Genomic DNA, 16,882 nt, shown 5'->3' with positions numbered 1-16,882 from the left:
CATTGCCTTTCTTTGTGCTCTCTGCAGACTTTTCCTCTTCCTTATAATGTCGATACTCTGGTTTTAATTCCCACATGTTCCTGTGAGGATTTTTTAAATTATAATTACAAACTTCATTGAGAATTTCCTTTAGATAAACCTGAAATTTTTATATAATATTAGTATAATATTAGTGTTAGAAAAAAAATTTTAATTTCTAAAATAAACAACATATTCTCTAAAATATCATATAAAGATAACAATATACTTACAATAGGTTGTCTTGTGATTTTTACAAGGTCCCTTATATTATAATATTGGTGTTTTTCAAATGCTGCAAAAAGCATATCTAGCACAGCATCTTTGTCATCTCTCATTTTCTTTCCTTCTGCTTTTTTCTTTTCAGCATATTCGATCTATAAAATGTTAACTATGTGTCAAAAGTCAGTTTAACGACAAAAAAATTAATAAAAATAATGCTTACATTATGTTTATGATCAGATACAGGCTTGAAATTTTGCACAACTCTATCTAACTGTTGAACTTGTCTTTGTGGTACAGATGCTCTCTTAATACTTTCTAATTTTAATTTCATATAACAATTATCGGCTAAAAAAAATTTCATTTTATTTTAACATAATTTGTTTTTATAAGAAAATGAATATATATATATACAAATTTATTTGGATAACTACTTGAACACTTTACGTACCATACGGTCTGCATTCTAATTTCTGTACAATCCTTCCTTCCATAAAAAGTTTTTCTGTTTCTGGTACAATTGCATCTGAGCTTGTAGAAGCTACAAAATTAATAGGGCTATTTTAAAAAGTATCAAACTTTAAAATGACATTAAACTTACGGGCAACATGAGAAAACACTCCTAACATTTGTCTAGTAACTGTTGTAACATCTAGTCTATGTTGTTTCGGTATTTCTCCTTCTCCAGATTCTTTCAAAGCTAAGACAGCCTCTGACAGTTTAAGAGATACTTCAGCTTTCTGTCCAGGATTTCTAGAGAAAATACAAAAACAAAAATTAAATCAATCATGAATTAACATATTAAAGCAAATGTTTCCATAAGTAAAAAATTATAACAAAACGACTACAAAATTTTACGAGAAAGGATGTGAATAAAAGAAGGAATATAAACTATGATGTGTTCGGGGAGACGCTATTAGCGCTATTTGTTATTCTATCTTCATCGTTTATTAGATGTTAAACAAGGATAGAATGACACAAATAGCGCTAAGTGTCTCACCGAATGCACCTTACGTATTAAGATTCTACATAAATTTATGACTGTTCTTATCGTACATATTAATAGCAACAAAATCAGATATAAAATAAATTTTATAATAGAAGTAAAAGAAATTATATTAAAGACGAAATACTTTCATTTCGAAAGAAATACTCTTCTAAATAAACTCACTTGGTGATCTTCAATTTGCCGACTTCTATATTACCAGGCGCCTTTTCCCACTTATTAGCTATATACTTAGGCACTTTAACAAGCCACACACCACGACCGGCATTACTCAAATCTAATTCTCTTTCCGTGTGCGTGACACCCGCGGACATTTTATTGCTAGGTATATTTCTTAAACGCTTAAGCTTTAAGACACAAATTCATGTATTGCTAAAATAAAGAATTGGAGGTAGTGACAGTGATGGACGATCCCGATATTCTCGATCTAATTTTTATACAAATCGATTCTATTGCTTCGATTAATCGATTTCATCGATCGATCTTGCAACTTCGATAATCTAATGAATAAAGGCCATCACACGTATTGCGAGGTCTACAATAGTAGTCGTAGCAGTCGTAGAGTCTTAAGTCGTAGAAAATTGACCAATCACTGTCGAATATGAGAAGAATAATCAACTGTGATTGGTCAATTTTCTATGACTTAAGACCCTACGACCGCTACGACTTCTATTGTAGACCCCGTATATGTACAAAAATTTTAGTCGTAATCGTAAAGCCTTGTATCCACAATGCTAGAAATTGGTCCGAGATCTCGGACGGATTTCTAGCATCGTGGACACTGGGCTTTAAGGCCGTAAGCAAATCGGCCAATCACAGTCGAGCGTTTTTAAACACGAGATCGTAATTTTGATTGTGATTGGTCGATTTACTTGCGACCTTACAATTACGACTAAAATTTTTGTACTTGTGATGGCCTTTAGTAATTTCAAGCAACACGAATAGACCTACGGCCGGAATCAGACTACTCATTGAAGATTGAGATTGAAGATTAAAATTTGACCAATCGAAACCAAAGGAGTTAAAATTCCTTTGTTCTCACTGGTCAAATTTTAATCTTCAATCTTCAATTGCAGGGCGCCGTCACATGCGGCGTAACCTGCGTAAGCGTAACCTGCGTATTCTAATAATTTACTAGAATACGTTATTTTTTATTTACTAGAATACGCCATTCTGAAAGCCGGCATTCACATTGAGCGTATTTCGCGGAAGATTAGAGAAATGCGGAACTAATGCAATCAATTGCTGATTAGAATTTCTGTTGTACACTCTAAGGCCGGAATCAGACTATGCATTGAAGATTGAGGTTGAAGATTGAAGATTGAAATTTGACCAATAAGGACAAAGGAATTTTAGCTCCTATTGTTTTGATTGGTCAAATTTCAATCTTTCAATCTTCAATCTCAATCTTCAATGCGTAGTCTGATTCCGGCCTAACAGAAATGCTAAACGAATTTACGATTGATTTTCGTAACCTACGCAACTCGAAAAGTACGCCTCATGGGGAACCGGTACTTTCTATCGCGTACATACAATACGCGTTTGTACAAATTTAGAAGAAGAAAGTCTGATTTATAATGACCGTAACCGTTAACTTATCCCGGTGCCGGTAAAGTTCAACCATAGGATTTCAATGCTTTCGTTCAAATTAAAGAAAATTAAAGAAAACGGCGGAATCGGCGGAATGAAGCCACGACCAATCAGGAACGTTCCGCAGTTCCGCATTTTCGTAGTTCCGCATCCCATGGGACCGCGCCATAAGTGCACCCTGGTTTTTTTGCAATTAATGTGCGTTTCCTAACCTAAAAATTTATGTTTTATACCGTTTTCATATGTACTTTTGTTTAATATATTTACTTCGTGTTATCGTTATTAACATACTGAATAAATCATAATAATGCTGAGTCTTTTAAACAGGTAATATTAATTCGTTAAAATGATTTTGTAATATATTTTTTAATTAGTGTATCGAAACTGAATAATTACTCTAGATTCTTTCGTTTTATATGAAAACACGTGGAATGAGCATAATTTTATTGAAATTGAAGATGGGATGTGTCTTCTGGATAATTATCCTAGTATTATACTTTCAGACAAATTTGGCAATGAAATTTATATGTATATATTATTTGCTACAGCAAATCATTAATAATCCACATAAAGCGATAAATTATGAAGGAGCGCACAACAAAACAATTACAGCGATTAGAAAAGAAGAAAGCAAAGATGGCAGCATTTTTGGAAATTGCAAGACTCAATGACAAAGATAAAGAAGCAAAACTACAAGCTATAAAACAGGTTTATATTTAGATCTAAGAATAATTTAAAATGATACTCTTGTGATTAGCTTTATGAAATCATTTTTAGACAGTAGCCACCATTGATGGATTTAACAATCCAAACAATAATAATAATACAGCAGGAGATAATTCTCGTAAACGAACTTGTGAAAAAAATTCAGAAAATATATATTTAGAAGCTCGTAAGGAAGAAAATACTGATGGATCAGAATTACAGGATAACACTAAAAAACCTAGGTAATTTTATAGATTTATAAATAGGAGGATTTGTAGATTTATAAATCTTGCCTTGGAAGTAGTGAACAATAACTGTTTGTCAATTAGGATTTTTTTTAAATATATCAGCTTAATGTATAAACTTTTATTTACTTTTTTATATAATCCTAATTTCCTTGTTATTGTCTTAGAAATTTGAATATATTGTGATAGAACTCTGTTCCAGCTGCTAAAGACAGCGATGCACTACTTTTAGATTGCCTGCATATTGTAACAGTTTTGTTTACAGTCACATGTCTGTTTGTCTTAATTTCATCAACTCTTGTTGCGTTCACTTGATATTTATTGAAACAAAAATCTGTAAATGAAGTTGATGTATGTGGTTTTTCCATAACAAAAAATCCTAGTTTATAAGAAATTGTTAATTATTACTTTTTTTATAATATGATCCTTACACACACACACACACACACACACACACACACACACACACACACACACATACGCGCGTATGTACACACAGATTAAGTGATAGCCAATATGCGAGCTTGAAGGAAGAACTTAGAAAACGCAAGAAGAGGCTTCAAGCAATTCCAAGACTCACTCTCAAAGCAGTTGGCGAGAACGCTATTCTGGATGTCGGAAACTTGGGAAAGAGAATACCAATATTTCTTAGTGATATACAGCATCTGCTGTTGTATTCACTACTTGGACATCATTCTCCTTACTTACCAGCGAGATGGTGTAAACTTGAGAAGTATAACAAAGTAATCTTGGCCAATGTAGCATGAAACTTTCAAGCAATACTGTACTTTAGAGATAGTTTAATTCACAATATTCAATAATTCTAAGTAAATAATTTTCTTCAAAGATAAGCCATACTGTAGTCATCGTGCTTGAAGGGTTGTCTTCATATCATTTTATGGCTTATGAGAGCATGTTTCCACACATAGCACATAACTTAAAGCATCGTTTAGAGGTGATAACGCCAGCTGTCTATGGTGCATCCATAACAGAAGAGCTTGCAGCTGTTCCTTTAACAGGAACACAAAGCGATAAACTAATTAAACGTATGTTATATAAGAGTAAAATATGTTTTAACACATTTTCCATTAAAATAAATATTTAAGTCTACTCCTATATGAAATAAAATATTCTAGTTGAATACTAGTGAGAACATATATTCATAAAATATGTAGCTATAAAATTCTATAACATATTAATTTCGAATATCGATAAAAATATATATTTTAATGACAATGAAAGATAATTTTTCATTTCTAGGATATGGCTCCTTAGAAACTGCTTTGCAAACAAATGGAAATGTCATAAAACTGCTAAGAAGCGTTTTTCCAATGCATTCAATAAAAAACGATATAAAGTTTTCTACAAAAAACTTGAACGAAAATTTACCACCAACTGATAAATTTTGTAGAACAAAGTTGCTTTTATCGTTATGGCAAATGGTGGAAGAAAACTATCCTGTACCATTGAAAGGAACATTAGCAGAAAGGCAAGGTTTTACTGTTCTTTTCTTTCTGAAAAATTTGTTTTAAAAGTGCTGAAATTTCGCTGTAAATAATTTTGTTTAGAAAAGTTGTAAAAATCAGTTTAGGAACCACCCATGTATGTTTGCTGTATATAAAATATGCAATTTTGTTTTCATATTTATTTAAATTATGTCAACATTTTTACTAAAATTTCAACGAATTTTTTAGACAAATTTTTCCAACAGGGACAGATGTTAATTATATTTTTATAAATTTAAAGTTAACGAATTAATATATAATTGTAGATACGGTTCATATATATTAACAAAAGATGTTTATGAAGAGGCTACATCAACATCACCAATGTTTGGCTTAGACTGTGAAATGTGCTTAACAACAAGCGGCAATCTTGAACTCACTAGAATAAGTATCGTAGATGAGGATATGAATGTAAGTACAGTATTATATAGTTTGTGCCTAGACAATAAAAGCATGCAAATCGATTTAATTACAGGTTATTTACGACAGCTTAGTGAAACCTGAGAATGTGATAACGAATTACCTGACTCGGTACAGCGGTATTACTGAGGATATGTTGGATGATGTCACGATTACATTGCACGACGTTCAGCAGACAATAAGGACGTTACTTCCTCCAAATGCGATTCTCGTAGGACAAAGTTTAAATTCTGATTTGCATACATTAAAAATGATGCATCCTTACATTATTGATACCTCTGTAATATTTAATCTCACCGGGGACAGGTACTGTAAAATAACATATATCGATATCAGTGAATGTAGGTGCATTTCATTTAATGCTCTCTTATCTAACACAGGTATAGGAAAACGAAATTGCAGATTTTGGCGCGCGAGTTTCTCGGAGAGAGTATTCAAGACGATAAAGCTGGACATTGCTCAACAGAAGACTCGAAGGCTTCTATGAAATTGGTGAAGTTAAAGTTAGCGAACAGTGTGAATTACGGTGACGCTGTATTGCTTGGTGATCGCAGCATGAGAATCTTAAAAATGGAGATTAATAACGAGACGACAAAGCGGGCATTGCAAAAAACAGAAATAAAGAAATACGCCACGTCAATATTCAGTCATATAACGAAAAATAAAGGCACCACTGCCGCTATCGTGGGTAACGATGAAGTGATATCCGAATATTCTAAGTATTTAACGAACTCTTCTCTCAATGTCATGGACGATGAAAGTTTCGCAAAGGATGATCAAGTTAGTATGCATCTACAATATATTAAACGTTTCTAATTTAAACGAACGTTTATATCTATCAAGAAACTAAAACAAACTGGAAAAACATAAGACGAAATTGTTTTTCATTAATTTAACATTGATTTTCGATAATTGTAGGTACGTCTTGTGATAGCAGATAGCAATAAACATGCCGTAGATCGAACTTCTGAAATAGCGATGGAGCATGCTTTTGTATTGTGCCATGTGAAGCTTAAAGAAGAACAATTAAAAGATGAACAGCTAGAGGAAACGTTTCGCACTGTAAATAAATGGATTCACAAAGTTTGGCAATATAGCGCAATAAACAGTCTTGCATGCGTGATATTCAGTGGGCAAAATAATATTGCGAACGGTTCTTGTTTTTTAAATATTAAAACAGAGATATCATCGGATATCGTCATAAGAGCTTGAAAAATGGAATTATTAAACCATCTCGACCACAGTGCGTAAGAAAAATTTCGTTAATATTTGATACAGTAGTATCAAAAGAACTTATCTGGCTATGTATCAGTTTAGATAAATAATACACTTGTATAAATTTTTGTTAATAGAAATATATTTTGTAATCTTCACTTATTTAGGATTGTTCTTGCGGAACATACTTATTTCTATAACGCATCTTGGAATAGATTTCTTACTTTATAAATTTCAATAAATGGATCAGTTTATTACATATAGAAATACACAGTAAACGTGCAATACAAAACTAAAACATACAATTATTCCCCTAATAAATCTGGTTTAGAATTGTTTTCGAGAAATGTATCAAACAGTAATAAAATTCTAAATTATAAACACAATAACTTATACAAGTTTCATAATCTTTTAAATTCAGAAAATATTGAAGTACGTTACACACATTCGGACAGTAAATCTAAAAATAACATATACTTAATACATATTAAAAAACCTATTATTTGGGCTGACTCATTTTCTCGCAAAACATCAAATAGGACGACATTGGTTCTCTGTTATTTCTAGTAAGCATACGTTTTCTGAACGAAGCTGCAGTAACAGTTTCTTTTGACTGTTTTTTAGTCTCTTGCAAGTTTACTACACTGAATTGCGTGGTGCAACCAGAAGTATTCAACGTGTTATCACGATCAGCGGTCGTCACCTTTACTTTACTCGTGGTTGCTGATGATACAATTTTTTCTTTGTTTCGCGAAGTTTTCTGTCTTTTTTTCGCTTTTGTTGGCACATCCGCAAGATTCTCGATCACATCGTCCGGTAGTTGTTTCAGACCGCTTGAAGGCAGTAAAAATTTACTCTCTTCTTTAATTTCTTTTTTTGATTTCTTTGTGGGAATATTCACATAGATCGCATTTTCGACATCTTCATTTCGATTGCGTTTCTTCTTGGACCTCGATTCTTCAGTATACACCTTTGCATCAGTTTCGTCTAGTTCCTTAGTGTTACAGGCTACATTTTTCGATTCATTCATACCTAATGCAGTTTTTTGTAATCGTAATTTATTAGACAATAAAATTTTCTCAGACTTTAATCTTGAAACTGGAATTTGTACTGGCAAAGTATCCTCCTCCTTCTTCTTTTTCTTTTTCTTCTTATTCTCTGTTCGCAAAGTTTCAATATTCTCCACTGTCTCTTGCCGTTTAATTTTCTTTTTTACTTGCTTTTCTTGTTTATCTGTAAGTAAATCCAACTCCAAACTATTAACGATTTTATTTTTCTTCTTGTGCTGTGGTAACTCTGTTCTATTCCCGCGAATGTTTCGAAGCATATTATCTTTGTTTACATTTGTATTTTCTTCAACTATATTAATTTGTTTCTTTTTCTTCTTAATCTTATTGATTTGACACGCGTCTTCACAAGTATTATCCTCTACGATGGATAATTGAGTAAGCTTAGTACGTTTCTTCTTTTTAGGAATCTTTATTTCTATAACATCTGTAGCTAAAGGTTTATCGATTACATGTTCCTTTGATATATCTTGTTTTTTCTTTTTCTTTTTTCTCTCATTAATTTGATATACGTCTTCACGAATATTGTCCTCTACAATGGGCAACTGGATAAGTTTATCACGTTTCTTCTTTTTTGGACTTTTTAATTTTGTTATATCTTTAGACCAAGCTTCACGGATAATATATTTCATTAATACATATTGTTTTAGCTGTTTCTCATCACTATGAGATAATGATACATCTTCAAGAGTATTGTCCTCTACCACAGATAATTGAGTAAGCTTGACAGGCTTCTTCTTTTTAGAAATATTTAATTCTATAGCGTTTTCAGCTTTATCAGTGATATTTGCCTTTAATTTATCTTTCTTCTTCTTTTTCTTATTAATCTCACACGCATCTTTGGGGATATTATCCTCTACAATAGTTAATGGAGTTAGCTTGACTTTCTTTTTTTTAGGAACATTTAATTCTATTATGTCTTCAGACAAAGCTTCATCGCTCATATTTTTGTTTGACAATTCTTGTCTCTTACGCTTTTTCTGTTTCTTTTGACTACATTTTTGTATGACATCGTCATTAGACGGTATTATCAAATCATGTACTTTGTCTTTATTTTTCTCTTTTATTTTTATTTGTGTAGTATCTTTTTCTGCAGATAATTGTTTCTGTAATGAATTGGTTTCTGTACTATATTCTAATTTAGTTGGCGCACTTTCGTTTAACTTTTCTTTTCTGAGGTATTTTAACCTTGGTGTTTCGATCTCTATATTCATTGTTTTACGTGATACTATCTTGAATAATTTTGAAGGACTTGTCTCTTCTAACTTTTCCAATAAGTTAGGTGAAAAATCGCTTGATATCTTTTTTTTATTTGCATCTTTAAACTTCTTCAAACTGATATCTTTATTTAATGTAAGGGCCTTCTTTGATTTATCCTTAACTGAAATATTTTGTGTTGTTTTAAACGTACTGTTTGACTTATTAGCTTTATTTTCCGGAATTCTTTCCAATGTTTCATCAAGTTCTAATTTCTTACAGCTGTTGAAATCTGGGATACTTAATTCCATTAACGCGTTTAATTCCGACAATTTTGCAGATGTTGATTTAAATTTATTTAATTGTTCACTCAAGTTTTGTTCAGCTCCATCTTTTGAATATTGCGGATCTAATATACTTTTCTTTTTAAGCGATGAAGAGATTAAGTTACAAGTATTGAACAAAATAGTTTCATTTTCCTTCGTAAGGGATTTCTTTTTCTTCTTCTTCTTAATCGACAAGTCTGAATTTGATGAGTCTTGTAAAATAGATTTTTCATTTTTCCTCATACTAGATTTTTTCATTTTTATGTCTTGTTTTGTTTCTGTTTCACTTCTACAAGGTGAAATATGTTCGATAGATATGTTCTTATTTTCATGAGTTTTGGATAGTTTATGAGAAGTACTGGCATATAAAGAAACAGCTTCCATTTCGGATTTATTTTGGTTTGTGTCTTTGTCTGCTGTATCCTTTTTCTGTACATCTTCATTGTCTTTATTTTCGATATTTATTAATTCCGTGTTAAAATTCGCTTTTTCTTTTTCATCTTCCACTTTTTCCTTTTGTACAACGTTATCATCATTTTCATTATCTTCTTCATCGTCATTTTCTGCTTCAATGTCATTATCTTCTTCATCATTTTCTTCTTTCTCATTTTCTGCTTCAATGTCATTATCTTCTTCATTTTCTGCTTCAATATCATCAACTATAAAACCTTCAAGATCTGAACCATTGTCATCAGAATCTGAAAATTCTACTTCTGAATCTCTACATTCATCAGCAGGTACATCATCATCAGAAAACTTTAGTTTCAATCCATCCAGATTGTATTCTCTATTGAGGCTATCAGAATAGCCGTTACTATCATCAGTATTGCTTTCACTGTTTGCTTTTGTAAATGAGTACCTTGAAGTTATACATTCATCGCTATCCGATCCCATATTTGCTATCATAGAATAAGTTTTAGATCCAAGATTCATAGCTACTATGTTTACACTTATATCACTATCATCACTTCCATCATCATTCAAATGTATTGTTTTCCTAGTATCTGTCGGCTCTGATTCCTGATCCACCGAATGATTTAAGGATGTATTTTCACGTTTTTTACTGCAATCTTCAGTTGCTACATTCTTCTTTTCAGATTTGGTTGCATCATCATCTGTATCTTCAGTACACGATTGATCCAAGGAATGTTTTTTCTTATGTAATTTTTTCTTAGTACTTGCAGCTGTGTCGTCAAATTCTTTCTCTGAATTATCTATTTGAGATTTACTTGGAGAAATATTTTGCATAGATATATCTTTCAAAGATTTGTTTAATGATGTTCTTTTTCCTGTCGATTTTCGTAAAGATATATTGTTTTTACTTATTAGCGAACTTCTATTTAATTCATTTGCATCATCTTCAATTTCTTTATCTAATTCACTTGCTTTAGAAGATCGTCTTTTTGTTTTTCCTGACTGTTCTGATTTATTTAATCTGGAAATGGATCGGTCATTAGTTCGATTTAAAGCTGTTTTGGATTCATTTAAAGATTTATCAACAGGCATTAAATTATCTTCATTTTCTGTGTATCTAGAAATTTCTTCATCTATTTCGGATACAAGTCTCTTTTTAGTTCTTGACTTTCGTTTTTTTACTTGTTTTCCGTTTTTTTCGTTAAAATCAATATCCACTGGAATTTCTTCATCTATGGTGACTAATTTTTCAATATCATAATTCGTTTGTGACGCGTCTAACCGACTCTTTAATAATACAGTGTCATCGGAATCGTATTCAAAAGATTCTGCTTCATTTGCCGCTTTTATGGTTTCAGCCGCCAACCATGCTTGTCTGTCCATCAAGATAAGATCGTGTTCAGCTTCATTTTCATTTTTCACCTCTTCCACTAATTGGGAGGTAGACTGCATTGAACCAGTTTTATCATCATTTTTCTCCTTCCATTTGTCAGCGGGGATATCTTGGAATAAATTAATGCCGACATTGACATCAGAAACATCATCAGCGACATTTATTTTTTCTTGATCCTTTTGAGTCATTTCCATTTGTAAACATTCCTTTTCTCCCTCCAAATTATCTGTACTTTTTCGTTTTAAATTTGGTTTCACTTTTTCTGACAAAATATCTTTTAAATCTGTTTTCTCAAATGATATATCCATTGTAGATTTTTTAGATGCTTCTATTACATCAGTAAGTTGATTATCTTGAATTACTGCATCATTTGAGTCATTACATGCGGAATTATTTGTCTCCAGGACAATATCAGAAGATTGGGACATTGACTCTGTTTCTTGTTTCAATAAATTTTCCTGTTCTTGTTCTATAGAATCAGAACTGTCAATTACTATTGTCTTATCTTGAGTTAAAGCTGATTGTTTATCTATTACAGTAGCTGATTCAGCAGAAGTTTTATTAATTGGTGACAATATTTGTAAATCTACTGATTGATCAGGCTTAGAGTATGCTACGTTTGGCGAAACTTTGTTATCACTTCGATGTGGACTTTGTTCTTCTAATATTAATTTTATTTTATCATCATCTGCAGTTATAATAGAAGCGAGACTTTCTCTACTATCACTTATCTGTTTTGACGTAATTAGATTTATAGATAAACGCGATGTTTTATCTACTTCATTTGACTTAATTTTGTTAGAATTTTTGTTATCTGTAATAGTACATTCTTTTGTATCAGTTTTCTCTAATTCGCTAATTATTTCCATTGCATCCTCATTATAAGCAGATGTATTTTTAGTAGATATTTCATCTTTGTTAGTAACTTTATCAACTACTTCTGTCATGATACTATCATGTATCAAAATGGTTTTATCTGAAGCACTTGAATTTATAGATTCTATAGAAATATCCATTTTTTCTTGAGAGATATCAATAGTTTCTTTTGACAGATCGCTATGTTTAATTGAAACTTCTGTCGATTCTCTTGAGCGACATTTCTTATTTAAGTTTAGTTCCTTTTTCATAGATTTAGTTTCCTTCTCACTTAATAATTTATTCATAAAAGGTGAAGTAAAAGATTTGATAGAAGATGTCGGCTTAGGCTGCATAAGCTTTTCTGCTACATCACTAATAATATTCAGCATTTGATTTTCCTTGTTACTTTTTTCTTCCTCGATAGAAGTACCTGATAAGTTTTCGGGCATAACTTCCATTTCTTTATTTGATTCACATATATCAAGTAATGATTTTTCGATATCTGGAAGATTTTCAACAATTTTTGTGTCTCCTTTTGTGGAATTTCGATGATTTGGAGAAGGGTGGGTAGAGAATTCTTCGATTATATTCTTGTCGGATGGTGCAGTTTCTTCAAACTTCTTTTGCTCTTTATCTACAAACACAAATATATATAAATTATCATTTATCCTACGTCATTTGGGCTAAGTTGTTCCACCTTTTGATAAACTTTGACTCTCTTACTCTTATGCTTTTACTCTCTTGTTTAGTGTGCGTGCGTGCGTGCGTGCGTGCGCGCGCGCTTAAAAAATGGATTTTTTTCTCATATTTTATTTGTAGAATATTTTCTCGAAAGAATTTTTGAAATATTTCTTATATTAGCTCAAGTTACAACGGTTTGAAGTCAATTGTAAGTAAAAAGGTGACTTGATGTTACAATATAATAGGATCTTTTTAGGCAATTCCCTTTCAAATAAGCGATTTTTTGGAAACAATATTATAATAAAAATAAGACTCCTAAAGTTTGTTTCATAAATAGTAATATAATAGTTAGTGATATAAAATTTAAAACATTTTCGTATTTATGATTTAACATTATTTTGGAGTTATAAAGTATGTTAATTTTTGTATTCATTCTTGCCCTCTGATAAAAAAGATAAATGAGTCTTAAAATGAGATTAGAATATCATTTACTTATATGCAAAAGGGATTAGACCGTTTGGAGAAGCGTGCCCTTAATGTGATAAAAATGGTAAGAATAATTCGAAATTTAGAAGAATCGCTGAAATGGGAGTTTTGAGCAAAAAAAAATAATTGTTATTGGCCCAGGAATCGTAGATAAAAAATAAATAGCATAAATTTAACCTGTCATAAATTTTTGTGGAAATTATATCTTAAATTTTTCTCTATTTTTTATAACAATTTAAGTTAAAAAATGTAGTCGAAAAATTAAAACTTTTGTTCAATTAGTCACCGTTTTTATTTATATAAATTTATTTTAACAGGGAATTTTAATAGGGGCTATAGAAACATATTTCTTGATTATAAAACTTTTAGGTTTCTTACATCAGATGACTAGGAATGACGATAATCATGACTATCTCAGATGCGGTATCGAATTCCGCCTACTTTAATTTTTTGGTACTAGTTAATAAGATATCTAAATTTACAATATGATAAAAGTATAATAAAAAACAAACAAAAAACTTCAAAGCTACAAATATGTCTTTTAAGAAAAAAAAATTGTTTACCCTATTTTTCTGAGTCTTAAATACTCCCTTAAAATATAAATTTACATAGTTACAATAAAAGATAATGAATCTATCATTTGTCAAACAATTTCAAATATAATTAATGCAATGTATTTCTTAAAAAGCAAATATGTAATGTTAATTCAAATACTGAGATTTAAGGCAGTTTTTAATTTTATTTACCGAGAGTATTCTCAGTGTTCTTCGCTGTTTCTCCAGTAATGTTATCCTCAGTTTGTGTTGCATCCTTTTTCTCTGACAATTGAGATATTTCATCTGATTTTGATGAATCAGTTGAGGTCTCTAAATTTTCTATATAAAAAAAAAACCATAAAATTAATATGAAAGTACAAATATAAGGTAAATTTTATAGATAATTTTAGTTCATTATTTTGGTAATCTTATTACTACAATACTATTCTTTTACTCACCATGACTATAATCTTCTTCAACTTTATCCTTAACTATATTTTGAAGTTTTCTTTTAATTTGATGTAAGCGTTGTAACGCTTTATCTGGCGAAGAATCTGAATTTCCTGAATATATTTAACAAAACAAATTTGTTATAAAAATTATAGAAAAACATCTATATTAATTATAATATATATCAAGTATTATAGAGTTACATGCTAATATATTTTTAAAAAATTACCGGAATTTGTAATTTCATCAGCTTCAACTATTGTAGAATCCAATCGTACATAAGGTATACGATCACTCAGTTCAGTTTGTTCTTTAATCTGAGAACTTGATGGCAATACAGATGCTCGCCTATGTATTTTGTTTGGTGAATTAGATTGGTTCTTATTTTCAGTTAAAGATTCTGGATCAATAGACCTTGCTCTTGTATTACGTGTGATTCTAGTTGCTGGCAATGGTGACTTTGTCTCGGAACCAGCACGCATAAAGCGCTTACTGATAATTATACAAAACATTGGTTATAAATGTATCATGTACTATTAAATATTAAATATAAGTATTGACATATTAGCAGTACCTGGTTGCTCGAGTATTAACTCTGGTTGGTGTGCTAACAAGACTTGCAGTACCTGAACTTTGTCTTGTAGTTCGTTTTACAGGTGTTTGTGGAATATCAATGTCAATCTCACTAATTTCTGAAGAAATGGAATGCTTTCTAGTACGTAGCTTTTTCGTTGTATCTGAGGCAGTGGAATCCATAGTTGCTGTTCGTGTTCTAGTACTCCGAGTTGTTTGAATACTGCTGATACTACTATCACTTTCAGAACCTGGCGAATATTTAGTCTGTTTTATTCTGCTGCTTCGACGTAACGGAGAATTCACCGATTGTACAGTAAACATTCGGGTCTGCATACGACTTATAGCTACAACACAAGAAACATCAAAAGACTAAGCTAATCAAATTTGAAGACACTTAACTCTGTTTAGGAAGCATGCTATCAGCACTAATGTATCATTTTATCAGTAAATGTAAAATAAAGATAAAATGACAAGCAATGTGTTAATAACATGCTCTCTGAATACAGCCAAAGTTTGAATATTTAAGATCAAAGAAATAAAACAAAGATAATAATACACTGAGAAAAAAATATCTTAATTCTAAAGAAATATTTCTTTGAAATTAAGATATTTTTTCTCAGTGTATGCATTCTTAAATTTTAGCATTTTTTTATATTAACATATTTACATAAATAATTAGAAAAGTAACATATTAGATTTTGATTTTTCATTGTACATAATAAACATATATTCATTTATATATTTGTATAAATAATCAAGATAAACATTACAGTTCTCTATCTTATTTTTACAAGTTTAAAATTTACATACATACATATATATATATATAAAATTGCTAAAACCAAATGTAATCATATAAAGACTGAAAAGAATTTCTTTCAATATAGATTATTGCATCTTAGAATGTATGACATATGAATTTATCACGAATTAGAAAGAAAGCTCTTTTCAATTCATTTAAATTAATAATAAACATACATAAGGTCACAGATTGAAACCGTTAATAGAAGAAAATCGGATGCGGTTCTTGGATCAGCGAGAACATTCTAGCAAGAACAGCAATAATTTCGGAAAAGACGTTGAGACCAAAAGGAGAGAAAAAAACAAAGGTGAAGTTACGACACATTTGCGTTACAGCACAATCGATGACAACGAAAAATCGCACAACTCTTGGCACCGAGTCGATTAACCGACGCTTTTTGTCTCGTGCACATGCTGACAAGAAGAAATCAAGCAATATGTACCTGGTTTTGGCTCAAAGTCATCGTCTGAATCTTTCACGGAGCGTGACATTTTCGCGATCCTTTAATCATATATCGGACAAAAGACTAATGCCTTACGGAAAGAACAAATCTGAACAGAGAAGAAAGGTTACCGAAACCACGTGCTACTGCTTCCGTAAGAATTTGAACTTCACAAGCCATTAGCAAATTGGCGAAATTCCGAACAGCAACGGACAATGACGACCATAGATATAATAAAAAAGATGTACAATCAGCAGCAGGATTCGGGTGCTTCTCCATGACAGTCAGAATTTCGAAGAAGTAATACGACCAATCAGATTAGCGACTGCCATGATGACAATGGCTGCGTTCAGCAGAACGTTTGTTTTGCAACTGTTGGAAGTTTCCTTCGCGCTAATTGGATCATACTTTTAGATCTAGAAGAATGGTCCTATCTCAGCAGACAATCATAAAACGGTTGCAAAACTGTTGAGTCTGCTGAACGCAGCCATTATTAAAGACCGACATCGCAAACAAATCGACCAATCACAATCAAAATTACGAACTCGCGTTTTAAAACGCTTGACTGTGATTCGCCGATTTGCTTACCGCCTTACGATTGCGACTAAAATTTTTGTACGTGTGATGGCCTTTATGGGAGTTCGCGTCCTTGTTAATATTGAAGTGATTAAGAGTAAAAAAACTGATAATATTGTACTAATTTTATGATTTATTAGTTTAGTAGACGT

General features: G+C 31.3%; 3 protein-coding genes across 6 annotated transcripts in view; 1 reads left to right on the top strand and 2 right to left on the bottom strand.

The window, feature by feature from the left end:
- TfIIFbeta (transcription factor TFIIFbeta) overlaps window positions 1-1,647 on the bottom strand; it is a 1,941-nt gene extending 294 nt beyond the window's left edge. Inside the window, exons 1-6 of the mRNA XM_018447818.1 lie at window positions 1,412-1,647; window positions 842-993; window positions 692-781; window positions 464-588; window positions 252-395; window positions 7-139 (exon numbers count right to left, since the gene is read on the bottom strand). Coding sequence (XP_018303320.1) covers window positions 7-139; window positions 252-395; window positions 464-588; window positions 692-781; window positions 842-993; window positions 1,412-1,560 — 793 coding nt within the window. The 5' untranslated portion in view covers window positions 1,561-1,647. The remainder of the gene's footprint in view (window positions 1-6; window positions 140-251; window positions 396-463; window positions 589-691; window positions 782-841; window positions 994-1,411) is intronic.
- A 1,401-nt stretch (window positions 1,648-3,048) lies between these two features.
- Rexo5 (RNA exonuclease 5) lies at window positions 3,049-7,065 on the top strand. 3 transcript variants are annotated; one of them, XM_018447907.1, is made up of 10 exons: window positions 3,049-3,163; window positions 3,385-3,544; window positions 3,614-3,783; window positions 4,286-4,529; window positions 4,634-4,832; window positions 5,047-5,275; window positions 5,558-5,702; window positions 5,767-6,017; window positions 6,092-6,491; window positions 6,630-7,064. In XM_018447907.1, exons 2-10 carry the CDS (start codon window positions 3,419-3,421, stop codon window positions 6,921-6,923), a joined length of 2,058 nt encoding a protein of 685 aa, XP_018303409.1. In that variant the 5' UTR covers window positions 3,049-3,163; window positions 3,385-3,418; the 3' UTR covers window positions 6,924-7,064. The 3 variants fall into 3 exon arrangements, with proteins under 3 accessions (XP_018303409.1, XP_018303410.1, XP_018303411.1); XM_018447908.1 differs by having other exon boundaries at window positions 3,340-3,544; XM_018447909.1 differs by lacking the exon at window positions 3,049-3,163 and adding an exon at window positions 3,252-3,329 and having other exon boundaries at window positions 3,383-3,544; window positions 6,630-7,065.
- A 307-nt stretch (window positions 7,066-7,372) lies between these two features.
- LOC108722685 (putative leucine-rich repeat-containing protein DDB_G0290503) lies at window positions 7,373-16,359 on the bottom strand. Of its 2 annotated transcripts, none has more exons than XM_018447905.1 (6): window positions 16,155-16,359; window positions 14,909-15,254; window positions 14,564-14,826; window positions 14,343-14,447; window positions 14,095-14,223; window positions 7,373-12,815 (listed from the first exon to the last, which is right to left on the bottom strand). In XM_018447905.1, the coding sequence occupies exons 1-6, from the start codon at window positions 16,201-16,203 to the stop codon at window positions 7,426-7,428; spliced, it is 6,282 nt and encodes a 2,093-aa protein (XP_018303407.1). In that variant the 5' UTR covers window positions 16,204-16,359; the 3' UTR covers window positions 7,373-7,425. The 2 variants fall into 2 exon arrangements, with proteins under 2 accessions (XP_018303407.1, XP_018303408.1); XM_018447906.1 differs by having other exon boundaries at window positions 14,909-15,158.
- Window positions 16,360-16,882: the final 523 nt, after the last annotated feature.

This window comes from Mycetomoellerius zeteki, unplaced genomic scaffold, assembly GCF_001594055.1.
Source record: "Mycetomoellerius zeteki isolate Tzet28-1 unplaced genomic scaffold, Tzet1.0 scaffold212, whole genome shotgun sequence".
Lineage (NCBI taxonomy): Eukaryota > Metazoa > Arthropoda > Insecta > Hymenoptera > Formicidae > Mycetomoellerius > Mycetomoellerius zeteki.
The sequence above is the reverse complement of the archived record's forward strand: the minus strand, read 5'-3'. Positions and strand labels throughout refer to the sequence as shown.

Bases quoted from the DNA above. Each gene is read 5' to 3' on its own strand.
- Rexo5 (XM_018447909.1), top strand. From the start codon at position 3,419: ATGAAGGAGCGCACAACAAAACAATTACAGCGATTAGAAAAGAAGAAA. The intron at 4,530-4,633 runs GTAATCTTGGCC...TTTTCTTCAAAG, and splicing joins AACTTGAGAAGTATAACAAA to ATAAGCCATACTGTAGTCAT. The intron at 6,018-6,091 runs GTACTGTAAAAT...TATCTAACACAG, and splicing joins TTTAATCTCACCGGGGACAG to GTATAGGAAAACGAAATTGC.
- LOC108722685 (XM_018447905.1), bottom strand. From the start codon at position 16,203: ATGTCACGCTCCGTGAAAGATTCAGACGATGACTTTGAGCCAAAACCA. The intron at 14,827-14,908 runs GTACTGCTAATA...TATAATTATCAG, and splicing joins GTTAATACTCGAGCAACCAG to TAAGCGCTTTATGCGTGCTG. The intron at 14,448-14,563 runs GTAATTTTTTAA...AAATATATTCAG, and splicing joins TGATGAAATTACAAATTCCG to GAAATTCAGATTCTTCGCCA.